This window comes from Xiphophorus hellerii, chromosome 18 (assembly GCF_003331165.1).
Source record: "Xiphophorus hellerii strain 12219 chromosome 18, Xiphophorus_hellerii-4.1, whole genome shotgun sequence".
In the NCBI taxonomy this organism is placed as follows: domain Eukaryota; kingdom Metazoa; phylum Chordata; class Actinopteri; order Cyprinodontiformes; family Poeciliidae; genus Xiphophorus; species Xiphophorus hellerii.
Genome location: NC_045689.1, coordinates 21,100,996 through 21,128,211, shown reverse-complemented (window position 1 = coordinate 21,128,211; position 27,216 = coordinate 21,100,996). Strand labels below are relative to the sequence as shown.

The window sequence follows — 27,216 nt, the reverse complement described above, 5'->3', positions numbered from 1 at the left end:
AATGATAAAGTTGAATTTCAATTTTCCACAAATTTAAAACATTCACATCTATATTTTTCAATTTTCTGACACTCCTGCAGCACATAGTGGTAGGAGAATAATGTGGGAAAGCCTTTCTTCATCAGGGACAGAAAAATCTGAGAGAGGCTGAAGATAATCTGAGAGTGGAACAGAGGTCCACCTTTCAACAGGACAAGGAAATTAAACATACAATGAAATGATTTAGATCAAGGCATGTTGAGGTGCTAAAATGGTCCAGTCAAAGTCCATACCAAAGTCTAAGTCCACAGAAGGTAAAAATTGGCAAGAACATTCATAGCTGGTAGAAACAAACCCCTAAAAGGATTAAAGCTGGAACTGCAGAAAAATGTAACGTTGAGGTTCATTTTCAGGAAAGGTTTAAAAATATGCGCTATTTTTTATTCCACTTCACAATTATGCACTATTTTGTGTTGGTCTGCTACATAAAATCCTATTAAAATACGAGTTCCTACACATTCTAGTGATCCGATTAAATGTAAAAGAATGCTCTGGTTGTGTTGTCTCAATCCCTTATTACTTAAACGTTCAGGAGTCAGCAAGTGAGCCACTGGTGGTGAGGTTGTAAAAAACATTATTTTCTCAATAATTAAATGTTTGCAACTTAAAGTTGGGATTTTCTGAACTGTCTAGTGTGATATTATGGTACTGCAACAAGAAATATATTTCTTTTACAGCTTTTTTTGTAATCTCCACCAGGGGTTCCGGTAACTGCGTAGGGAGCTGTATGCATATAACATTTAACATTTAAACGTACAGGCAGTCCAGGCATCCTTTAAATCTGGAAGTTATCATCAAAACACAAAACTCAGACCATGCATGGTAGCATTTATTCCTCACATGCAAAAAGCACACCAGAGAGATGAGAACCATCACATACAGTATAATATAAAAAACAAACAAACAGTAATAATAGAGGTGAAAGGTGGACAGCTGGCTCCTAAACACCAGCACCACAGAAGAAGAAAATTCAAGTTAATCTGGAGCTGCGGTCAGTAAACATGGGGAGTCTTTGGATTTTTGCTGCTTCTGGATGTTCAGATGGAGTATTATTATTATTATTATTAATTTTTTTTTTCTGCACAGCTATGACTCAAGTCTGCAACTTACATTGCTGATGTTCACTCGAGGACTTTGGATTGTATTAGCTGTGTTGTTTCAATTGTAAAAAGCCCTTAAATGACCATTAGAATTCAGCAAATGGCATCCAGTTAAATGCATTTTAGTTTTAATGGGGTAAAAAAGACACTTTAATAGCTACAGAAAAACAACTCTATTGAATAGTGCATCATGATTCACTGATTTTTATCTGAGCTTTGAAGCATAAGCCTTTTCATATGTCAATACAACATCTACATGACTCTAAACACAGTAATGAGTTTTCTCTTAAAGTGACAAATCCAGACAACGTGTCGTGCCATGATTTTAAATAAGTCTTTTTAAATGCTATTTATTTTTAGGCAAACTCGTAGACTTGCTCTTTTACAAAAATAAGTGGGTGCTTGGCCTTTTTCATGCAAAGGTATTGCATATATAGTTTTCCATATAAATACATTACATAGCCATACAAGAAGAATGGCAAAACATCCAGTAAAAGAACGGATCTTAACAGTCAAAGTATAGCAATGTAAAATGTGTTAAAAGTCTGTAAATGTCAAAAAGACTCTGCAAAGATGAAAGGTCAGGTGAAACTGGGGGAGAACAGTGTTTGTAATAAAGGCTTCATATATGGTGCAAGACGTGCTTTTAACTGTCCATAAGAACAAAATACACAAATACCGGTTCAATGTGCAAACCTGTCCGTTCCTTAAGGATGGGAAACAAACAATAACAGTCTAAAAGAAGGCAGAGTACTGGGATGTCTACAATCAGGCATGCAGTTGGTCTCGTTTTTCTTAAGTTGGAAAACAAAATGATTCAAGACAAAAGAAAGAGTTTTTCTTTCACAAACCCTTAAATTTACATCGATTTTTTTTTTCTTTTTCCAATTGCTGACGAAGCAGCCATCCAGACGGCGTCAACAAACACAGCAACACTTGGGAAACAAACATTTTATAAAATCAAAACTATCTAATCATTTATAGATTCCCTTACCTCAAATATATTTTTTTTCCTGTGTATACTTTGAGTGCAAGACGTTCATTTAGGATATATGAAGATTAAATAAGCCGTCCGAAGTTCAGAGACTGTATTTTAAAGGAGCCCCCTAGCTGACAGAGACAAGTCCATCATTCATCCGCTTTACATTTACAAATCATCCTCTTCATGTTCAGAAGTCCATTGTTCAAACAGGAGAAATCATCCTCCTTTAATAATCACACAAATCTGCATTCACCCCTTCCTCTCCTTTTCAAACTCGAACAATTCAAAAGCAGAATATTCTGTCAGGCAAATGATACTGGGATCTAGTGCATGCATCTTTCAGTGATATATATATACTTTTATTGGTTTACTTGTTGCACGACAGTCATTCTTGACTTGTCTACATTTTTTGCTAACTGAAGTTAATCTTGATGCTGTAACTTCATGGCATAGAGTAGGGAATCATACTCCATATCTGTGGTTTGGCTTTGACGTTGTATTTTTATTTTCTCCCGAGCTCCTCATGGTTGTTAGTTAAGAGCTGGAAAAGAAAGGAAGAGGGGAAAAAGAGAAAGGAGTGTTAAGTCAGTTCATACTTGGCAAATGTGCTACAGGGTAGCAGGAGATGTACTGTATATACAGTATTCTGCTGAGGCTCTACCTTTAATTTTTTTTATTTGATGCAACATTTGAGCCACACAGTCTTGTGATCTTTTAAAGTGGGCTACTAAAAGGCTCTCTTATGTTCTTTTTCTTTGACTTTTTTGTTGCCTTTTTGTTAACTTTTTTCTTTTTTTTAGTCTTAATGTTACAGAAAAAACAATTTTAACATATGAAGAGTCATTCTTCCACATCTGAAATGCTTTCCCATATTATTTCACATGTGATAATTTGTGGGAATTATCTTGTGTAGAAACATGTTAAAACATATACATCAAATCTTTATTGTCCTTGTCACTTTCTACAAAAGAACAACAACATTTTAAATGTGTAATGGACTCAGTGTGAGGCATCCAAGTTAAAAAAGACAGCAAATACTATCTTTCATTTGTGGAAATAATATAATGTTTCAGATCTTGCAATTTTATTTTCTAGAAACATGAAAAGCATATTAGAAAACCTTGACGTGAAATGTTTTCTTATATTACTCCAAGGAAGGAATTTATATTGCGCTATTACATGTAAAACCTTCCAGTTATACTCATGTGTGGGAATCATATTGTGTTTTAACATGTAAACACATGATTTGGACATTACATAGTTGTAGGCAAATGTCAAGCACATGTGGGAAAAGATTTCACATGTAATGTTTATCAAAATGGAATCCATATCACATATGTGAAGCACATGTGGGAAGGTTTGCTACATGTAAAATGTTTTCCAGTGTAGTTCACATGTGGACATTTTCAGTGTAATAACATGTGAAACAACCACTAGACATTCGAAATGTAAAATATTTTCCCTTGTATTTCACATTATTTTACTTGGAAATTTCACATTTCACATTTTCACATGTGAAAGGTTTTCCAATGTGATTCATATAAATGTCTCAACCTACCTAACTAACCTTTTACTGTCGCCCCAATGACTTGATGTTGGGTTATGACAAGATCTCATCTCTAGTTTTTCTAGAGTTATTGCTAAAAACACACATCGGTCCCATGGACAAAATATTGTGTACTTTCTCATCGTGGGAACTAGAGATTAATTTAATGGGCTCGTCTACATAGAAAAAGTGTTACTTATTGGTGTCTTTAAATTGTATTAAGTGAATCTCATGCAATGATTAGACTGTGTTGGAGTGTTATTAAACTCTGAAATATCTGGTCAGCGATGTTTGTGTACCTGAAAAGTGAACTGTGGTGTAGACGACGATGATGAGCAGTCCCAGGAAAATGGAGACGATGCTCAGCAGGCGAGCCAGTCGACCCAGCCTCCTGGCCCCGTCCACATCCCCGTTCTGAAGACTGTTTCTGGACTGGAACACACAAAAGAAAAAACTTAAGAGCAGAACCGAGTTTTAAACAATCCAACAATACCCTCGATTTATTAATCTGGTTGTTGACATGAAAGTTTAAGAACAAATGAAATATGAAAACAAAACAAAACATAAAGAACTAAAAATGGATTGGATAAAGAGTTTCTGTGTGTATATTTGAGGCTTAACTTTGAGTCATTTTAACACACGAATATCCAAATCTAATCTGTACCACTGTAGTTCTGACACAAGTTTTCTTCTAGGATCTCCTTGTGTTCAGATCCAACCATCTCCATATCAAGTCTGACTCTATGTAAAAACACGTCTGCACTGCATGATGATGTCATTACCATCTGTCTTGGTAGTGGGAGTGCATCTATAAATCGGCCAAGGTGATCGGTGATCGGCCAATACTTACATGTGAGACTGATCTTATCCACCGATATTATCTACTAAAGGAATAAAAATCAGCCACTGTCCTCTGTTGCTTTGCTAAGAGCAAAGTTTGACTGACAGACCCACCCACAAGGTCAAGTCTACATGTCTACAGTAAACAACAGTCACCCCACTATTACCAATTGATGAATTACTCGATATGTTTAGCAACATTTCAGATGAAAAAAATCGGTATCGGCCAAAACAGGAATCAACAGGTCAAGCTTTTTAAAGATCAATGATCTCTGATCGGCCAGAAAACTGCAATCAGTGCACCCCTACATGGAAGGATTATTCATGCATTGTAATGATAAAAGCAGAATCAGCCAGAACCCAAAACGCAGCCACAACAAGAGGATGGTTAACCAAAAAGTTTTATTACTAAAGTAAATGGTGTAGAAGGATGTGGTCACACTAGTGGGTCAGGGACGAGGAATCCACAGGGGTCAGGAGTCCAGCCGGGGGAGGGGAGGGTGAATGGACAAGGGGAGATCTGTGGGAGTCTCAGGGGACAAACAGACGACAGGGGCAAAATCCACCAACCAGAGGCTGAGTCGTGAAACGGTCCAGGGTCATGCACGGGAGGGTCTCAGGCAGTGAAAATCCAGAATCCAGAAGGCAGGAGGCAGGGTCAGAAACAGGCAGGGTTCAGCAACAGGACTTTCAACAGCAAAAGGATTAGGCAAAAATCTGTGGTCAAAAACAGGCAGGATCAGAAACCAGAAAACACTTTGAAACATGAGACAAGGCTTGAAAGCTGTGACAGGGGCAACAGACGATCTCGCACTGAGCTGGTGACGAGCAGCTGATTAAGTAGGGACCAGCTCAGTGCAGGTGAGGGCAATGAGCAATCAGCACAGCCAAGCCAGAGCTGAAGGGCTGGAATCATGACATGCATTTCCTAGACGCTGCACACATTTTGTTTACATGTTGGCATCTTTCGATAAGCTAAATCACATAGAGTTTACAAGAAACTATATAAAATTCAGGGAATGTTCCAGCTTAACTACACCTTCTCTTCAATAGTTTCACATTAAAATATTAATCCAGTTGATTTCCATCGTTAGAGAACAAGAGAAAATGGCAGTCCTACAGTGCAACACTGTTGAGCTGCTTAATTCCTCTACAGCCCTTTAGGGCACAATGCCAATAAAAAATTATTCCCAGCTGTCGCTGGTGAAATGGTCTTTTTCAGATTGGCATTTCGGGATTGATGGAGGATTGTGCCTCACAGAGCCAATAGGAACAGAAGAGAGCACAACACTGCGAAGGTGCTGTAATTCATTTTTATGCTGTATGTATATCGCTTTATTTTCACCACAGACACGGAGACAGGGTGATTTATGTGTGTGCTTGTGAGACATGATGAATGGGAAACCTCAAGTCCTCGCTCTGCAGTTTCATTTGGGAGTCTTAAAACAGAAAAGCTTGCATGCGTAATTTCTCTGCCTTTCTTTTCTTCTTATTGTATCGTCTGCTAGTTTCTTGTGCTTTAGACTCAGGAATGCTATGTTCATTTCAAATACCAGAAATGCATTACTAGTAATCTCATTTATGCTCATGTCACTCGTAAGTGTATGCACATATTCATTCACAAGTGTTTTTGGTAATGTTTTTCATCTATTGATAGGAAACCCTGTAACTTACCATTAAATCAACATTAAATGAACATAAAATGGACCTTTTCTGTTTGAAATATTCTGAAATTATAAAAATAGTAAAAAAAAACCATTGAAAATAAAATTTTTTTTTTATAATGATAGAAGAAATGAAAGAAAATCATAAACAATACTGTCACTGCAGATTTACTGGCATCTCCAGTGAAGATGTATAAAAAGCCTTATGAAATAAAACTTATGTAGCACTTTACAATGAAATCAGTCATTTTCATTCACATGCTGATGGTGGCAAGCTACAGGATTGTAGCCACAGCTGCCCTGGGGCAGTCAGACAGAAAGACACAACGAGAGAGAGAGGGAATCAAACCGGCAACCCACTGATTGCAGGGCGAACTCTTACCACCGTCGCCGTGGAGTAAATCAATTCTTTTTTTTGTAATCTGAATCTTGAATCTGGTGTCATTTTTGCATAAAATCATGTATGTTTCATTAATTAGCATCACTGCTGTTAATACTTTCTACAGTCAGGACAGATCATACACTTTTATAACATTTCACAAGGTAGCAATCATGATGTGGAATGGTTCATCCCCGCATCATGAACCATTTCACTTTGCACAATCCAGTCCTTTTACATCTCTTTCCTTCAACAACAACTAAAAGCCAACTTAGGTAATGAGCATTAAAAATGGACTCTAGTGGGGTTAATAACAACAGAAAAGTGTCATTTTAACATTTAGACAATTGAAGCACCAGACACCAGAGCAAAGTCATGAGGTTAAATTAAACATGAAATGTCACATTTCAGAGCTTTCACAAGAAGACTTCGCTGATCAAATCTTAGGAGCTGTTCATGCAGGCTTGTCTTTGCAACACATCAGGAAACAGAGCTGTTCCTCCCCCTCATCTTTATTAAATTATGCATTTTTTTTTTTTTGTAAGTCAATTTCAAAGATAAAGTGCCATTAAAACACTGGTTGAACAGTAATGCATGTTTCGTCTTTGCCTCTTTCATTTGAAGAAGAAACTTTTTTTTTGCTTTTCTTAATGACACTCAGCAGTGTGAGTGTTGTCTCTCTCCAGTTAAATGATTTATTTGCATAAACCTTACATTGGGTATATAATGTTTTTTTTGTTTATGGTGAATTGCAATGTAAGGATAGTTCTTATACAGAAATTGAGCCTGTAGAGCAGAAATGTTTTGATCTTTTTTGTTTAAAACATTTTTATCTGGTTATTTGGGCCTTGAGGATCTCTGAGCTGCTAACATGAGCTTTTTTTCTTTTCACTTCTGCGTTTTTACACCAGACTCACCATTAAAGTTTTAAACTTCTTAACACGGTCAGATGATCAAATGTGTCAGATCCGTAAAGGCACTGCTCTTAGTGCTCCAGCTGTAAGACGCCGTGTAGCTGCTGAAAAAGCTTGTACATTTACTTTGCTCCTGTGGTTTAGCTTCTGAGGTTAACATGCAACTTTTTTAGGAAAAAAGTTTGGGATTTTGAGAGGCAGAAGATTTCTCTGATTTCTCCAAGACCAGCAGACTCCTGCTGTATTTAAACTACCCCAACCCCAGAAATGTAACTTACGTTTATTCAAACAATTTTATTAATCTTTAAACTGTTATCACTTTTGAAATGGGTGGTGATTTATGTAGAAACAAATTCTTATGTACATGGGACATGGAGATTGGAGGCTTGCGCCACTGATATGCTTCCTGTGTGAAACATGTACTGAAAAACACATTAAAACCTTCAGATCAGATGAACCAATATAAACTAAGGCAGTGTAAACAAAAAGCTTATATAAAGTAGGGTTTATTTAAACTTCTGTAATCTTTGAACTTTTCACATCACTTCACGTTTATGTCACTTATTCTCCAGAAGTGTTTACATGTTACATTATTTAAGTTTTCCGTTTAGTGCATAAATATTCCAGAGGATTTTAGAGGAATTTATTGTCCCTTTACGTTTAGTTTAAAAAGAAACAAGAAAGGAAGGAAGAAAAGAAGGAAGGAAACACCAACTAGCCTTATGTGTGTAGCTCAGAAAGGTTCATTTGATGAGAGTTCATAAGCATTTAGATTATTTTATTAATACGTTGTAACAAAATGTTCCACCACAAAGTACAGACATTTAAATCTAGCAGATGTGGCTTTACTTTGAGCCCACTGATAGTTTGAGGTTAAGAGTGTGCACAATCACGCAACCTGACCTGAACCAGTAAAAAATGTTACACGTTTTATTTACAGTAGATGCAAATATCTTGTTTTTTATTTGTGACAGAATGAGTACATCGTCATACATAAAAGCTTAAAACAAAAATAATGAAACTTGTTTCTACATTTGGCTTTTCACTTTGTGGAGCTCAAAAACTGCACCACATGCTGCTTTGCAAAGCTGCCATTTTGCAACTGCTAATAAGAAGTCATCTACCTACCCACACATGCATTGTGCACAAACACGCTCATTCCTCTGGCGCAACATATGCAAGTCCATATTTCACAGGCAGATCTGCAGAGCATGCAATAATCCTGCTGTAGTTTAGACATTTACATTATCGGGATGGTTTAGTCTTGGCTGTAAAAGAAAAAAGAAAAAAAAAGAAAACCTACCACCTCTGCCTCTCATATCCCTGTAATTGGCTGCGCGTCTCCCAGGCTTAGCTTTCTGCACCAGAGCATCTTTCAGGAATCTAGAATGTCACTTTAAAACACAAATGTCAAACTCCAGTCCTCAAGGGCCGGTGTCCTGCAACTTTTAGATGTGAATCTGCTTCACCACAGCTGAATAGAATAATTAGGTCATTAGCAAGCCTCTGGAGAACTGATCTGCACAAGAAGGAGGTTATTAAGCCATTTCATTCCAGTGTTTTGTACCTGTGGCACATCTAAAAACTGGAGGACAGCGGCCCTTGAGGACTGGAGTTTTGACACCCCCGCTTTAAAAGAAACCAGCATTTACATTTCTTTCCTTTCAATTTCTTTCAGATTAATTTCTGAAAAACACTGAAATTCAACCATGTTTGTTTTTGTTGGTTTCCTTGAAACTAATGTTTAAACTTACTCCCTATTTAGTAGGCCTGTCACGATAGCAAATTTATCTGAGCGATTAATTGTCTCAAAAAATTATTGCGATAAACGATAATATTGTCTGAAGACCTTTTTACACTGATTTAATGTAAATGACGTAATAATGCATGTGATTTCCTGCCAAAGATAGATACACTTTATTTTCAAAAGAATATTTAACACTGGAGCTGATAAACAAAATAAACAAAACAACCAAAAACAAAATGGATTCTCAGTCTCCATTAACAAAAAATGTACTTGATAAAAACTAAACACCATAAAGCCAAAGTGGAAATAAATACTGCATTCAACCAAAAGACTACAGATTATGAAATCTGTATATTATGTTGCCCTTCAGTAATAATTAGATTTACATAGAGAAAATGGGCACATCGACTACCTGATGCAATAGTTCACACTACATGATTTTTGCTCCTATTTTTCCCCTTATGACAATCTTAGATCGTTGGTCTTTCTAAGATTGTGTGGTGTGTTACGGTAGATCGTCGTTGCCGCTCCGATCCAAATCAGGGGTTTTCCCCACTGGGAGCTTTAACGCAGCCTGTTGAATGTGACAGGTAGCCAATCAGAAAGCGCGGATTCTCCTCCGCGCTTTCTGAGGGGAAATTACGTCGGGGAATCCCGAACAGCTGACACGGCGCAACCCGAAGTCCAGCAGACGTGGAAACAACATTAATGTTTATTCAACATGCAAAGAATATAGAAATGACAAGAGGAGGAGTTGGAGCGAAATTGCTACCGCAGTTGATAAACCCGGTAACTTTTCAGCTGTTCTTCGTTAACGTGACGTAAATAGGTTCTAATGATTTTCATTCAGTCAGGACTTTACGCTGACACTAGCTACATGCATTGCAGGTAGATTGTAGTAAAGCATTGATTAATGTCTGGTTTTAAAATTAGTTCACTGGACTTGTAGCCATTATTTTGTGCCCATTGTTGGACACCACATGGCAGGAACGAACCCGATCGAACCGTTATACCTAGGATTTCTGTCGGCTAATGTGTGGTCTGTCAGGTTTTAAAAATGGGCCGACAATCGGCTGACAGTTCTAAGATCGTATAGTGCGCGCTGGGCTTTACACTAAGGAAATGAGGAAGGGAGGGTCACTGGAGAGCACTGGAGTTGAGCTTTTTTTCATTCGGTGTCATCAACAGAAAGAGAAAAAGGCCGGAAGAGACGATAATGCCGATAATTGAAATGACGTCGATAGTTTTAATTTATCATACGATTAATCGATTTATCGTTTATCGCGACAGGCCTACTATTTAGTAAGTACTTTGATTATCCTTACGCATATTACGCCATTAAATTTAATAAGCTGTTAATGAGTCTGTGAGTCAATACAATAAACCTGGGAATGAAAGAAAAGTCCCTCCCTTACCAGCTCACGTTAATGCTGATAAGACCATTATACTGGTGAAAACCTGCAAGATTGATGAGCTTTGCAGAAGACTAGTTTGATACAACTGGGTGGATATTATAAAAAAAATAACGCAATGAATTAAAATTAAAATGTACCTCTATATAGGTAAATTTTGAACTTACTTAAGTTTTAAACAAATGTAATATTTTCCTCTGCTAGTCAGGCCAAATGTATTTGTAGAGCACATGAATCAGCAACAAGGCAGATCAAAATGCTTTACTTGATAAAAACAAGTAATAACCAACAATGAAACAAGCAACAAACACTATGTTTTGTCAAATGTTAATTACCTAATTAATTAATTAATTAATTAATTAATTAATTAATTAATTAATTAATTAATTAATTAATTAATTAATTAATTAATTAATTAATTAATGTTCCAATTATTCTAAACAATAGTGTTTTTTTTATCCTGATTAGAATTTTTATTTCAGGAATTCTTTTGGCTCTATTGGTCTATATTGGAAAGAAATGACAGGACTCTAATGTGTGGGTGTAAACGTTTAAGAAAGTTGGAAAACATTTTTTAAGTCTCTCGCTATTATGGGATTCAGCAAACAATAATGCTAAATAATTAGAATTGATTTTGGTATACCTAGCTGACCTAAAAAGGAAAAGTTTAGTGTGTGTTAACGTCAATTTGTGGAATAAACAAAGGGATTTGTGTCCTTTTAAAAAGCGTACATAAGAATCTAGTTTCATCTGTAATTATCTACATCTAACGCAACAGAAAACCTGTTGGCATGACTTTAAGCAGGATCCAAGGCTGCTCATTGCACTAGCAGAGCATTTCAAATCAAGTCAGCTCTTTAAATGTACCTGGTTCTTCATTTGTTATTCTGTTTTTGACTTTTTCAGAGTCCAGACACGTTCCTTTGACTTCCCATCATTGCTACTATTAGAATGTTTCTCTGTCAGCGGTATCTGTTACCCTTCAGCCATTGGAATTTTAAAACAAAACGGTGAACTTACATTATAAGGCTTTATCTTGTGGTATCGGCCACATTACTGTTCATTTGATCACAATGGATGCTCTGTTATCCTGCTCTGACTCACTTGCACTTATATCTGACATCAGTGCAATTTCTCAGTCAGTTTTTTTTCTAATCAAGTGATAGGAACTACTTTATGGCCATTTGCTGTCTCTCTCACACCCATCTGCCCTTGATGTTTTGATCTTCCTTGGGAAGCCTGTATCTCCTTTCTCATTCCCCCAGAAAAGAGAGAGGATGCTGATGGCAGCCACAGAGCTGGCTAACTGCAGCAATCTGCCCTCTGCAGAGAAACTAAATTGCCTTCTCTCACCATCTATTGAGTTAGCGACCATCTCCAGTTTCTACCTCCTTCACTTTTCCTTCTTCTCGCCCTCTGTCAAAGCTTCTCCTTCTCAGTACTTTCCCCATGAAGCCGACTTGTGAATGTCAGTAGGTCTGTGATGGCGGCTTGGGGAAATACAATGTATACTGCCTAATATTACTTTAGTGTGTAGTGGCCACATGAGTGACATTAAGGAACTAATGGGTTTCCTCCATTGATTTTGCTCTGTTCTTCCATGCATCTGAATTTGGCTTTACCACAGTAGGAGAAGTAAAAAGAAAGATATTATTCAGCGGCTTGAAATATCGACATGACAGAATTACTACGGATGGCTGTGTGAAATGTATGTTTGTGGGAATCCAGAAAGCTTGAATGAAAAGAAAAACTGGAATTGGTGTTTGGTTCAGTTTTCCCTTTTCATGTTGAGTGACTATTGACTCCCATGGAAGCAAAAGCTAATGGCTTGGATAGCTAAATCCTCTGATACATAACAGTTTATTCCATGATTTCAAGTAAAGCATGAAAAAATCCAAGAGTTGATTTTATGTCCAGACTTACTAAATTCATTAGCATCTGTAATTTCTGTGTTAAATACAAAAGGACGGAAAAATGTACCTATCTAAAGGCATCCATCCATCCATCCATCCATCCATCCATCCATCCATCCATCCATCCATCCATCCATCCATCCATCCATCCATCCATCCATCCATCCATCCATCCATCCATCCATCCATCCATCCATCCATCCATCCATCCATCCATCCATCCATCAGTAGCTCATATGAACTGATATCAGTTTCAACCTGCAAACCTGAAATTTACATCTAATTGAGCTTGTCAGTTTTCCATCAATAGCTTATGAAATGGAGATGGCTAAGGAAGTGTACCTAAATGACCCTCATGAAAGGTACTTCTGCAATTACAAAATAAAATGTAATTCTAAAAAATAAGACTGACTGCATTATGCAGAGATTTCAAGTGAAAACATCTAGAGAAAAGGGGAATATACTGATTATAATAAACTAAACTGGTAACTTGAGGTGATGCTGAACTCATGCTGTTGAGATTTGTATGATCTTTACTGTTATAACTGGAACAAGCACTGAGGTATTAACACTCCTTCACTACTTCCACTACTTGTTTTATGAACACCTGCCATGATGGCAGAGCCTCACCTGCCATCATGGAAAAATAATATATAATGATAAGATAATTTACATTGCTATTTTCACCTTGTGGTTTGTACTGCAAAGTACCTATTTTTCATTTAGTTTAACCAGTTCTGATTATTTTTTATTCAAAATCGCTGAATTTTCCCAATTTCCCATTCAAATGCTCGGAAGCAAAGCCGGTGAGGCAGCAGCGATCTGAGCCTCACCTGGGATTGATCAACCTCTCGCTAACTGCACTGGCTGCCATTTTATGAGAGCATGTTCCTCCTGTCTGTATATCGCCAATAAAATGGTTAAAAAACATTTAATATAATTCCATATTTTAGCTTACGTATATAACGTACAGTGTTTTTTTTGTCGCCAACTGTGTGTGTAACGTGTTTCCTGTGCTGAGGAGCGATCAGAAACGGCAGAGAACAGATTGGAGGTGAGGCAGGCACTTCTCTTGCCTCCTGGCAGGGGGCGCTCATGATCCCAGACGTTGTGACTCCACAACTGCAGAGTAAGAGACAGTAACAGCGAGCTAGCAATACAGTAAAATCAAGTGTAGCGATATATTTATAGTTTTCTCCTCTTACCACAACAATCACTTATTAATAATCGCAAAATAAACATTAAGCTTAAAACCATACTACTGCAACAGGCTGAATGTTCTGCTCTTTGTGTGGGAAATATCTGTTCCCACAAAAAAAAGTTGGGTTTTTTTGCGTTGTCAGTTGCTATGGCAACGAGTCTGCGCGTAGCTGCGCTGATACAGAGAGTGAGAAAGAGGTGGTTTTGAGTTGTACTTTAATGGACCTTACCAGAGGGGCCGCTTTTCATTGGTTGATGCCCATTCTACGTGGTCACGTGCGTGGCCGTCTCACAAACACACTTAGCTTCCCGTTAGCTAAGTCCAGCATAAAGGCAGAACTGATACAACTTCTACACCTTGAAGCCTGTCTGCTACACAGTCTTATGTTAGCTAAGCAGATCAATATGCAATGTGTCTGTATCTGACATACACTAAAGATTTTATTTTAGCAGAAAAGGCTTTGGACTAAACTGTTACTCGTGTTAACCAGGCTAGCACCAAGAACAGTGTATCAGGCCTAGGCACACTCAAACATTTGCCAACAAACCACAGGAATCACCCACTGATTTCAAAAGTAGCCTACACAACGATGAATGCCCAACTTACCCAGCCTTGCAAGAACAATAGGCATCAGTGATCTCGTCCACAGCTATATTGATGCAGAGGGTGTGTGGATCTGCCGTTTTCCTCATCGAGCGAAAGCATTTTGCTGTGACGTGCACAATGTTAGAGGCATCGCGTGGCTCAAACACCTTGATCTCATCCAAAACAGATGACATGAACATCTTAGTTCCTCTGTCCGTTGTAGTAGCTGATATATTGTGAAAATGCGGTAGAAATGATGCACTAATCGAGTCAGAAATACACTGCAGAGAATCAGTCAAAGTGGAAGATGCCATGTTTACATAGAAACAATGCGGCGCGAGGCTTTGTTTAAGAGACTTGCAGCCAAATGGGATTTTCTAGGTCGGTTGTGGGTAGAGCTTGGTAAGGTCCATGGTTTTTACCTTTGTTGTGGAGCACAGCACGAAATTAATAATGTCTACATGTCCAAGTTTGATTGAGTTAATGGAATTATTCTACGGCGGCAGCGCGGCTGTGCATGACATGTAAAAAAACAGTCTTTTAGCCCTCCAGCTTTGTCCACATGCGTGGAATTTCCTCATGTAAACAATAGCATGCAGGTGGTCTACATTTGTAAATATGACTATGATTAAGTCAGTGCCTCACCGGCTTTGAACCTCACAGCACGCCACTGCTGTTCAGAAAACCTGAGTATTTTGTTTAGAAAGTTCATTGGTAGATTGGAAAACATAATAAAAATGTGCAAAAAACAACTGGATACTCGAATATACTGCTAAATACAAAAGAACACAACACAAAAGATAAATCTAAATAAATAAATAAATAAAACATAAAAATGCATGTCAGATGATTAAATAAAAAACCATAACCATTAAATAAACTTGTTTGCTGACATCAAAGATGTTGTTTCTGAGATAAAACAGATACATTTTTAAAATGTTGTTCAATTATCTTGAGCCAGCCGTTCATGCAACCCAGAAGTGAAGTAGCTTTTTTATAAACGGTGATCAAACAACCAGATGTTAGTTAATCATTCAGTGGAAATTGATGGCATTTTATCAGATACACTAAGTGTTTCAGTTTGCTAAGACTACTGAACAGTTTTTCTTTCTTAATTTCTGCAAGTTTATTAAAAACACTAAATAAATATTTCTTCATGTTCTGATTTTGAACATGCTGTTCATAATGCATGTGAAAGTGTTAAAGAAAACATTGCAGTCTCACTTTTCTCAGCTTTTCTAACTTTTTTTAAAATAATTTTTTTTCACATAAAAAAGCTTAAATCTGAAAAGTAACTCCAAGACTTTCTGAATGAAAACTTAACAATGCCAAGCATTTGTCAGCCACTCCATGATCAGTAAGGTTCAGCTTACTTTCTGTGGCAGTTTTTGGCCGTAAAAAAAGTCCAACTCACCATAACAGAGTACACCAAGGCGACAATGCTGACGGGCCAAACGGGGCAGAAGCAGGACAGGATGACCAGGATGAGGTAATCCTTGGGCTTGGGGGTCTCCGGCACGGTGGCGTTCCCGGTGGAGGAGCGGCTCAGGCTGGCCCTGGACGGGGAGAGGGGCCTGGCGGCGGACAGCTGCCCGATGGAACCCGACCTTATGGCGACGCTGTGGCCGTTCTGATCGGCCTCCAGGGCCTTGTCCCCGGCCACGTTGGCTGTGAAGGAGGTGGACATTTTCATCCCGGTACCCCCGGGCTCGGTGGTCACCGTCAGGAGTTTCTCCGTCTCCTGTAAGTCCGCGGGCGGGGCGCCTCCTCCGCCCTCACTGCCCAAGGTGGACTTCAGGAAGTCGGTGTCGGTGTTGATGGCCATGATTCACTCTCGGTTTTTGTCAAGGAATGTCAGAAAATGTGATAAGCAGACTGGAAGCTTGTTGTGAGACAGAGCGCTTCCACGTTTCTTAATAGAAATCAGGCGTTATACCTATTCTTGGAGGCTAGATTTAACTTTAAATAAGGAACTCCTCCTGCGATGAATGGATTTATCAGTTAGTATATCTGAGGTGGGCTTTATGAGCTCAGGTGTGAAAGAGACACCCACAACAAATAAAATCAATCAGATGAACGCAAATGATTCATCCTCCTAAACCAGAATCCTTCTCCTTCATTACCATTCGCTGTTGAAGTTATTTCCAAAGAGCTTCGGATGTTAAACCCACTCCTTTCTCTCTTCTTCTCTCTGATACATCCACCTATCCCACTTTGATCCAGTCCCACTACGATGCCTTAGGAGTATTTGTTTATTTTTTAAAAGCGCATGTAAGTCTTTTTCTTTCTGTCTTTTCTCGTCTTTTTTTTTTATCCCACCAAAGAAAAACAGATGTTTATCTCAAACCAGATCCAGAGAGTCCCTATCCCTGCTCTCTCCCCGCCGTCTCTCAACGCTGCAGAGGCACTATACTCTACTTGGGACCTTGTCAGCTCTCCACATTTATTCTGAAGACTTCCGGAACATGAGTTCAAAATAAAAGATTTATTTATTTATTTGTTTATTTATGCACGAAAAACGACATCTCAAAAATATTTTGACTAAAAATAAAATGCACATAATTGACACTTGCATATTTTTAGTTTGCCATTGAATCTGAATTTGAACTTACTGTAAAGTATAAAGCAGATAAAGTGTTTTTAAAAGCATATATGATAAAAGAAGTATAGCTAACCAACTAACTAGATAATACATGTACACAAGCATACATAAATAAATGCATTTTTTTCAAATGAAATTTTAGTTTAGACGACTATAGTGTAGTGATTAAGTTATTAATATGTTTGCTTAGATCGATTTTTACATAGATAGATAGATAGATAGATAGATAGATAGATAGATAGATAGATAGATAGAAATTTTAATATTCCTATAAGATCCTCTTAGTTCACTCTTAAAAATGAAGAAAAAGAATGAAGCATTTCAGTCTCATGCTGTTGCTTTTATTTTGGACCTATTATTGTCTGTTTTCCGGTGTGGACCTCGTACTTTATTGCCAACTTGTCTTCTGTAGAAAGAAGGGAGACGCAGGGGGGGCTGTCCATCCCCTCCTCTCCTCCACTTCTTCCTCCTCCCTTTCTTCTCTCCCTCCCAGCATCAGCACCACTGGTTTATGGAGGGAGGCCAGCAGCAGGATTGTGCTGCTATGCAGTTTTCTCCTGCAGCTCAGTGTTCCAGCCAGCTCTCCAATAGATAGGCTACACTCCCGTATCATCAATCAGCTTCTTCTAAGCGGACTTTATAAACAGCCCCGAGAAATGTGCGTAATTTCTCGGGGCAATATTTCTACAACATATGCTGCTGAAGATGAAAAGAATATTTAGTTTAGATTAATTGAACCTTAACCCGTATGTTTTGTTGAAGCATTGTTTTATTCTTCCTTTTGTTCATATCCGTCAAGGAACACCCCCGTGTGTTTGTATTGACGTGGTGCGTGGTGGTGATTCACTCTTTTTTAATGCCTGCACCAACAGATTTCCCTCGTTATGATGCACGATGCTGCATTATCACCAGCTTTATTTCTCAGGGTGAATGCCGCACTCCTCCCTTTAGATGAAAGGGGATTCCCTAAATGAAACTCGGCTTTCAGTTTATTGTCGAATGTTAAACGAACACATTTTACCACAGGAATTATACAACTATTTTATATTGAGCTTGCCATCCGTGTGATAGCATCGTTTCTCTAGAGAAATTGTGATGTAGATATGAAAATAGGATCAAACAGCTCGTTGTTAAAGCTCAACCAGCCACCGTTCCTTTATAAGACGTAAAAGCTGCTGACTATCGGGAAAATCTCTCATCCCAAGTTCAGGTGGACATGGATTTATTTGCAGCCATAGCGCCCTCCTGTGGTGAGGCAACGTATGTGCAACTTCAAGACAAAGATTTGTTTAGATTTCTTTATTTACTGGTAGATTTAAGGCTTGTAGAAGTCGCTGTCCATGGTTGATAGACCTCTTTTGCAGGCTGTTACATTACTCTCTTTGTAAAGGAACCCATTTGGTTATTTAATTTACCTCATATCACTAGTGTGATATTTTTATGTTGTCACAACCCTAAGTAAGATAATATCCACTCAAATCTAAATTGAGAAGATTGCTCTCAGTTTAAGTTGAAAGATGAATCTAAATAATCCAAATCTATGTTTTAAGACATAATTTATGTTGTCATTTAAAATGCATCTGACCCACAGAGGCCAGGAGTTCATTTCCAGATCTTGTTTGTGGTCAGTTTGATCTTTGTGTGGGATTTTATATTTTTTGTGAAACCTCAGCTGTTACATCTAAATTTTTAAAACTCTCTTCTCTTAAATTTGAATTTGTTTATAAACACCTTTTTTTTTTTTTTTTTTACAAAGCAATAAAACATCTCAGATTTCAAAGTATGGTATAATTTATTGAGTTTTTATGGTATTGCACAACAATTTGAGAAATACGCGCTTTCTAAGACAAATTGTGTTACTCATCTTACATAAAGGGCTTGAGGCATTTTAACCGTAGCATTTGGTATATATGCCTAATCGTCCTGTACACAAACATAAAACCAGCTTTTATTTTTCTTACATAGTTGCTACTTGCAGACCTACAGAGCTCCTGTGGTGTTGAGGTCAGTGTTTACTTTTTTATGAAAACAGTTACATTTTTAGTTTCTGGGTCAAAACATGCCTTTGTACTTGTTCCTGTCCTCCTGGTTCTTCTCCTCCATGCGCATGTTGAGCACTGCCAGCTCTTTCTTCACTGCCTTTTTCATGCCAGGGTCGAGGTCCAGCACCCTGCTGAAGTCCTGCCGGGCCTCTGCCTCGTTCCATACTTCCTTGTGAGCTTTCCCTCGCAGGTAGAATGCCTTTGCAACGCCTGCAGGGCAATCAGGCACAGGTAGAATTTGGTACATAAGTAAAAAGCTGGAATAAAATCTTTTCTTTGACAACGTTTTCATACTTCTTGAGTTTAATATATTCTATTGGGAATATTTGTGATAGCATTGGAGAGACATGGGAAGTAACTCATTATTGGGAAGTGGAAGGAATGTTTGGTGTTTTCAGCACCTTTTGTAAATAAAGATCTGAAAGTGTGGTCTCTCTGAGTCAATACCTTTTGGATGTTTCTCTGATTAATGCCCAGCTTGCCTGATTCTTCAGTGTAGATGGGCCACCAGGTCTTGATACGTTTGTAGCTCTGGCATAATCTTTTCAGATGGTCGATTGTGCAAAGCTCTGTATTTTTATTTGATTTTTTTTTAAAGTTTGGAATGGTGAAGTGTGACAGTGGAAAACAGGTTTTCCCTTTTTTGTTCTTAATAAGGTAAAGTTAGACGTATAATGAATGATAGTTTTCTGTATTTACAGTTTCCTCAAAGCTGTGAACCCATGACTACGTTTCAACTTTGGAGTTTGGTGCCTATAACCTAAAGTTGCTTTGAACGTCTGCACAACTTCCTTGGTTATAAGGATGCTGTTTGCTCAGTAACGTTCTCTTTCAAATTTCTGACAACTTTGCAGAACAAATGGCTTCATACAGAGATTACATTACACACAGGTGTACTCTGTTTACAATGTTGTGGTTCTATGAAGGAAATTGGTTGAGCTAGATTTTATTTTCTTGTATTAAATGATACAAAGTACAAATGCAGATCATGTTTTTAAGATTTTTTTTCTTGTTGTAAAAAATCTTTTGAAAATCATTCCTTATTCTCCCTATATCACATAATTTTACTGTTGATTTAAATTTTTCACATAAAATACCAATAAAATACACTGAAGTTTGTGAACCTGTTGTGACAAAATGTTACAGAGGTTCACGTATTTCTGCACAGAGCTGTGTCCATATACAAACCTCTATAAAAGCTTTCCCACAATGCAGTAGTGGGAGTAAACTTTCATAAACGGGCTTGATTTTGCAAGTCTAGTCGTAAAAACGTTACACCTCTCACTGCTTCATGGGAAACTTTTGTCATTTCAAACCTGGATGCTGGTTGATGATATCCGTGGTGTGCTCGATGACCTCGTAGTACTCCTCCAATCGGAGTAGACACTGGCAGTAGTTGAGCGTTAAAGTGTTTGCCATCTTCTCAAGCTTCAGCCATGGAACATCCCATGCTTTTTCCTGAAGAGAAAAATATGATCGCAGTGGAAAGATGGGCAAAACACAACTCATTGCTGGTTTATGAAAGTAATGAAACAGACTTGATATTTATTAGGGGTGGATACCTTGGTCTGCACATTCTTGATGCAGATAATAGCTTCTTTGTATTTCTGCGTGGCCTCTTGGTAGCGTCCCTGTTTGTACAGCTTGTTTCCTTGGCCATGCAGCACAGGAACAACCTTCAGTCTCTCCTCATCGCTCAGAGCCCATGACTCCCTGTTGTACTCACTGGGCTGCTGCACCTGCCCGTCACATACACACACAGGAAGTTTCATTTCTGATTTCATGCAATAAAATGCATCTTTTTTTATTTTGTTAGGTAATGAATACAGCATAGCAATCATTCTTTTCTTACCCTCAGCAGCTCCAGGACAAAGTAGAGTGGCTTTGGTTCCTTCATCAGCTCATCCAGGTCGTCGTAGCCCAGGCTGTGGTATGCAAACATGTTGGCCATACCACACGTGTGGACCTGCCACTCTACTGGGTCTTTGCCCTCTGCAATGCGTCGCATACTTTTGGATACCAGTGGGTAAACACCTGTGTGCTAGAGAGGAGAGACGATTACAAGATAGACCCTGTGAGGGTTTCCAGATTATCAGCATTAGCTCAACAACATCGACCACATAATAGCTTTCTATTTTACTGGCTAACAGTTTGCTCCTGAAAATATGTCTGCAAAAACATTTTGGGATTAAAGTTTTGCTTATGTTTTTGGCCGTGCATCACGATCAAAACAAACAAAAAAAGCTTTTGTAAATTAAAGAAGGAAAGATCACAAGATTCACTATATTTCCTAGTTATTATATGATTCGGAGGGATTAAATGAAGGTGACATGGCCAATACTGTTTAGTGAACGAAGTGGGAGTAAAAAATTTGAATATTGTAAAAAAGTTCAATATTTCTTGCCATCCATCTCAGAAAGTGAAATCCTTACATTATTTATAATCTTCAGATATATAATGATGTAATTGTTTCCTGTAATTTTGATGATCCTGAAAATAAAAATAAAACCCCCAATGTCTCAGATAATTAGAATACTGTAAAGAAGATCAGTAATGAAAACCCGTGATGTCACAACCAGTTAATCAAAACACCTGCAAAGGTTTCCTGAGCATTTGAACAGTCTCTTACTCTGGGTCAGCAGGCTACACAATCATGTGGAAGACTGCTAACTGGACAAATGTCAAGAGGACAGTCATCAACACATTTCACTAGGAGGGTAAGCCACAAAATGTCATTGCTGAAGAAGGTGGATGTTCACAGAGTTCTGCACCCAAGCATATTAATGGAAAATGTAGTGGAAGGTAGAAGTGTGATAGGAAAAGGCGCACCAGCAACAGGCAGCAATCCATTCAAGACTCGCAGACAAATACTAGTGCGTACTACCAAGCTGCAAGCAGTGGTCATTTTATTTGACAATTTTTTTTTAATGAAATGAAACCAAGAGTAAATAAGAACTCAAGCAGAAAGAGAGGCTGTGAAACCAATGCCATATTTCATTCCAAAACAGGAATTAAAGAGGAAGAAGAAATAATAATATAATGTGTAATAATATTAAACAAGAATTAAATCCAATCTTGTTTAAAGTTTGCTTCTGCACTTCACAGTGTTAACACAGCCCTTGGTTAGATGGGTATGACAGTGCACAGCATATCCAGCAGTATGCATGGAGCAGCCATGTTATTTAAAGTTAAAAAGATGCTTTAAGCTCCATCAAATCTAATCAGAGTGAAGGAGGGTCAGTAGTGCTGATTCAGCAGGAGTCGGAGCCGATTAGAGAGTGAGATCGTTGTGGATTAATGACAGGACGCCAGAACCCATCTGTCTCGAACAGAGCGCAGCACACATACAAAAAACACACCAGAAGAAGAACTGGGAGGAGGGAGGGAGCTGATCATTTTGGAGTGGTTCACCGAAGCCCAAATTTCTAACAGAATTTCAGATCATTTTTAAAGCTGTGGTAAAGGGAAGGGGCAGCATTCAGTAGTGGCTCACTATTAAGGATAAAACATGATTTAGGGATAAATTAAAAAAAATGTAATCAGTAAATACAGAAAAACTCTCTGAATCTTGTCCTCTCACTTAAATACCGGTTTTATGTTTTGAGTTTCAAGCACAATTTGTTCCAGTTCTGCATAGATTATTTATATTGTGCCAATTAATTACAAGAATAATTTGAAACTTGATTGAATGAGGAAAATAAAGATACAATTTAAGTAATGCAGTGAAGTCAGTCAGCTTGTGTTTTCCAGATGACGCATTATATTCTGTCTCTTTAGGCCATGTTGTAAGAGAGACATACATCATAATCGTCTGATTATTATTATTTTTATTTTGCCTGTAAGTGAAAATGGTAGATATAACTTTAATATCTAAATTATGACATCAAGCATTTTAGAATCAATTTGTCAAACTTTAATATTAAAACTAAAAAAAAACAAACATCCTTGACTTTTTTTCTTCACTTACAATGGTGTCACACCAAAACTCTGACACTTCACCGATCCTCATGGAAGACAGCAGAGTCTCCCAAATGTCGAGCTTAAACATGTTGCCAATCACTATCTCCATAGGCGTCCCCACCTTCTTGCTGTCGTCTAACACCGTGCGTTCATCATCACACAGCTGTGTGCGGAAGTGGAATGTCACCTAGAACCACAGGAAGCAGCAACAAATTCAGGGGAAATGCTCATTAGTCGAACCTGCAGGGAAGACGAAGGAAAATGCAAAAACCTTAAAAAGAAAAACTGCGTGACTTTAAAATATGAGCAGTGACTGCTCAATGCCTGACATTATGTCACTCACACGTCTCGGATGCCGAGTAAAGAAAAAAGGTCAAAAGCTATTTTTACGCTCAACTTAGTGATGCATTTGTTGCTTTTTTATTTGCTGCACCAACAGTCACCAGCTTTATACGTCTTTGAGATATTTTTATATTATATATTAGACATAAAGAGTCAGCAAATGAAAATATTAAGAAAAATGTAAAACAACACACTTATGTAACATAAAAGAAGAAAAAAAAGAAAATTGCGTTACATTAGTTAGTCTAAAACAAGCTTTTTGTTGTAAAAAAAAAATAATCCAGCAAACAGGTTTATTTTTACAACTTAAGATTTTCTGTTGTTTAATCAGTTGTTAATGTAGAAAACTAGAATTAATTATGATTTAGAAACATTATTCTGTCCTGAATTGTATTAAACTGAATTGTCCTCCATATCATTTAATTTAAAAACTGCTCAGGAAATTGAGATATTATCACCCCTGATAAAATTAACTCACTAAAAAGTTTAGAGTTATCTTGTTACATTTGGTTCCCTAAGTATATTTTTAAGGTTACAATTAGCTTAATTTGGTTTCACCATGTTTACAATCAGGTTAAGATAAATCTGCTATCTTACCTCCTAACGGATCAAAAATGTGATGTTACATTTCACTTGGTTGTTAACATAAATTTTCTAATAATATGGTCACCTTCTTAAAATAATGGCCTAAATCATTGTCTGCCAAAAGTGTTGTTTTTTTTTTTTGCCTAAATCATCTTTTGTGAAAAAGAGTAGTGGTATCTTTTCCTGTTTTTTCTTCTAAAAAATTATGTAAGCCATTATTTAAAAAAGGTAACAATATGATACATTTTCACTGTCTGTGACCAAAATTGAAAATCCTCACAGAGATAAGAAAAACTAAATACAATACAATTGCATCAGATTGTTCAGAAAGTGTCAATAAAGTTCTCAAGACAAACACTACCTTCGTTCCAGTAATAAATTTGGGGAGATCTCCCGTTCCTCCGTGCAAAATAGTCTTCTTAATTCCTTCTGATCCAGTCAGCATTGTATCTCGCATATCTGACATGTTTTTTTAAATTTTTTTATCCCCCTGATTTAAGCAGGTTAAGCTACTGAGCACATATATTGTATGTATTATTTAAAACCTGCAAATGCACTTCTATGTCTTGGGGGTATTGCCTCTAATGGATTAGTTTAGACAAAGATAATAGGATTAGAAACTTCTCATCATCAATTGTTCCTACAGGCCTCTGCTTACTTACTGCTTCAGATTGGCTTCTCTGAATGTTAAGGAAAAATCTAGAAAGCCAAACGACACTGAGATGGATCGGGATCCTCAAAGTCCATATCTTAATCCAACTGAGATGCATTACTTTAAAATTATTTAAATATTTACAGTTTGTCCTAATTTCTTCCACTTCACAGTCAGAGCTAAAAAAGAACACACTACTAAATAGGATTATTTTACTTTAAATAGACATATAAATGCCTTTGATTTTATCTCTGATAAAGCAAATGATTTATTTACGCTTTAAGCAACAACACATAGCCGTTTCATTCATAGCCATTTGCCCATCTCTGACACCGCACTGAGGAAAGTCTGCCCCACTTCTCACTACACTGAGATGTTTGTATTGTTACTTTGTACTTTTCAAACAATTTCTAAAAAAAAACAATTCAAGAAGATGTACAGAAGTATATACTAAAAAAGCAACTGTTCAATTAAACTGCTGATTTAATTTGGTTCCATTAAACTCATATATTTCCATGTAATCACACAACAAAAAAACCAAAACGAGAAAATTCTAGATATTTTAAAGAATATGGAAAAGAGAGAAGAGAAATAAATACACCATTGCAAAACAACAAATTGAGAAAGTTTGTATGTTTAAAAAGATACATGTGTGTGGGTGTGTGTGTGGGGGGGTGTTTGTGTGCATGTGTTAGGAGTTAAAATCTGTTCCAGTGTACCAGCATGGCAGCATGTGTGTGAGTTCAAGAGGGAAAGCAGGGCAAGAAACACAAATAGGTCTGTGAGAGTCGGACATGGTTTTCATTCCAGAGGAAATTTCCTGGATTTAAGTGGATGTGGTAAAACAATGCAGGGAATACTGAAAGATGGCGGAGGAGACAATTACTGCATGGACTCTGTGACCTTTTCTATCAAACATCTGTCTTCCATCTGGTTAATGTATGTGTTTGTGTGTGTTTGTGCACACGGCAGTACTACACAACAGTTTGTTGACAAATTTCCAAACGGTTTTTTTTCTTTTGGAATTATTCAGAGAAATTACTCATTGTTAGTAACTTATTCTTTACTATTTGCACCAAAAGAGAAACCTACAATAGCACCATATCTGCACTCCGAATTGTGTATCTTTCACAGTTGTACGTTCAGTCTGTGCAAGAATCATGGAAGAATCAACATTTCACCATGAATTATGAAGTAAGCCTGCTGTTTTACAATCTATCAAATAGGACCTCTTAATCCCTAAAACATGCTGCAGCATAACAAAGTTTTGCCTTCCTTTATAATCCACTCATCTAATAAACAGGGTCAGACAGCAGTTTGCCATGCGTTTCTTTGAACCTCTCCACAGCAGGAGCAGATTTAGCACCCTCTCGTGGCCGTGACTGGTAATATAACAGGCCCTTTGTAATCCTATTGATTTAAAACACTTGCAAATGGTCCTTTGAGATGTCTCAGGTTGAGGTTTCTCTTCTTCAAATATAGATGAATTGATAAAGCTGAATATTTCACCTGTCACATTAAAAATCCCTAATGTAGCATTATAATTTCAAACATGTAATCTTTCATTTTGAGTATTTTGGCATCTAAATCTTTGGTTGTTGAGACTGTAAAATAATTGCAACAGCAGCATGCAGCAGGGTCCTTTTCTCAGATGACATGTTTGAGTTGCTATAGTTACAGCCTTTTGCATCATCATCATATCTCCAAAGAACAATGAAAAATAGCTTATCAGCCTGCACGTCTGGACCTCTACCTTTATTTATAAACCCGAGAGAGTGATTTGAAAAGGATGATTGTCCCAGAAACTAAGTGACCCCAACCAATACCTGAGTGGAGCGGCAATCTGTCCGACCTGTTGGAAAGGTCACACTTGTGACGCTGATGTATGTTGTAACTGGTTTGTGCCTGATGACTCACATTTCTTGCGTCACACCGCCTACATGTTTCCTTATTGCTTTACTGCCTATGCAAGTCTAGGTGCTTTGTGTGTGTGTGACTGTAGGGGTGTGTGTGTGCGTGAGTGTGTGCATAGCTCATTTCTGTGTGCATTTACAATGTACCGTGGGAAATTAAATGGTCCAGTTGGCCAAACCTCATCCACACACACAAAAAGACACACTAATTTCTGAGAATAGGTTCAGCTTAAACTAATTTTGCTTACCTGAATGTGCAATCTGGTGACCATCGATATATATATATATACTGTATATACAGTATACTGTATATATATGCATGTCTTCTATTTTTCATAAAGGAATGGTTGACGTACTGGTTCCACTTTAAGTGAGTAATATTCTATTTGTGGAAGGCACAGTCATGGGTTTCCTGGGGAGGAGCCAGTCACCATGTTAAAGCAAAGCAATTCATTCATATACATAGCACACTGCAGAGAACTTCTTCCATGACGCACGGTTTATACGCACACAGAATAATGTTTATAGATGTGTAAACCTTTTTTATTTCTGTGAGCGAACAAAGCAAGCATTGAGGTAGAGAAAATGTTTCTGTCTTTAGAGCTGATCAAGTATATAAACCTAAATAGCAGATGAGTTTGTTGATTCAGTACACTGAGCTGAAAAGATACATATTTATAATATCTAGCACTGTTAGGGTTTTCAATTTGACTTGTATTGTGTAAATGAAAATGCAATACAATTTCTAAAAACAAAAAAATAGTCCCCTCTGAGATGAACAATAATCAGAATGGGAAA

At 37.6% G+C, this 27,216-nt stretch overlaps 2 protein-coding genes across 2 annotated transcripts; both read right to left on the bottom strand.

Annotated features, from left to right (window-relative positions):
• Positions 1-643: 643 nt before the first annotated feature.
• trarg1a (trafficking regulator of GLUT4 (SLC2A4) 1a) lies at positions 644-16,732 on the bottom strand. Its single transcript, XM_032546031.1, has 3 exons — positions 15,737-16,732; positions 3,967-4,099; positions 644-2,662 (listed from the first exon to the last, which is right to left on the bottom strand). Exons 1-3 carry the CDS (start codon positions 16,145-16,147, stop codon positions 2,652-2,654), a joined length of 555 nt encoding a protein of 184 aa, XP_032401922.1. The 5' UTR covers positions 16,148-16,732; the 3' UTR covers positions 644-2,651.
• Positions 16,733-18,697: 1,965 nt separating this feature from the next.
• aipl1 (aryl hydrocarbon receptor interacting protein-like 1) lies at positions 18,698-24,420 on the bottom strand. Its single transcript, XM_032590395.1, has 6 exons — positions 24,215-24,420; positions 22,934-23,113; positions 20,819-21,007; positions 20,529-20,705; positions 20,283-20,424; positions 18,698-19,176 (listed from the first exon to the last, which is right to left on the bottom strand). The coding sequence occupies exons 1-6, from the start codon at positions 24,317-24,319 to the stop codon at positions 18,977-18,979; spliced, it is 993 nt and encodes a 330-aa protein (XP_032446286.1). The 5' UTR covers positions 24,320-24,420; the 3' UTR covers positions 18,698-18,976.
• Positions 24,421-27,216: the final 2,796 nt, after the last annotated feature.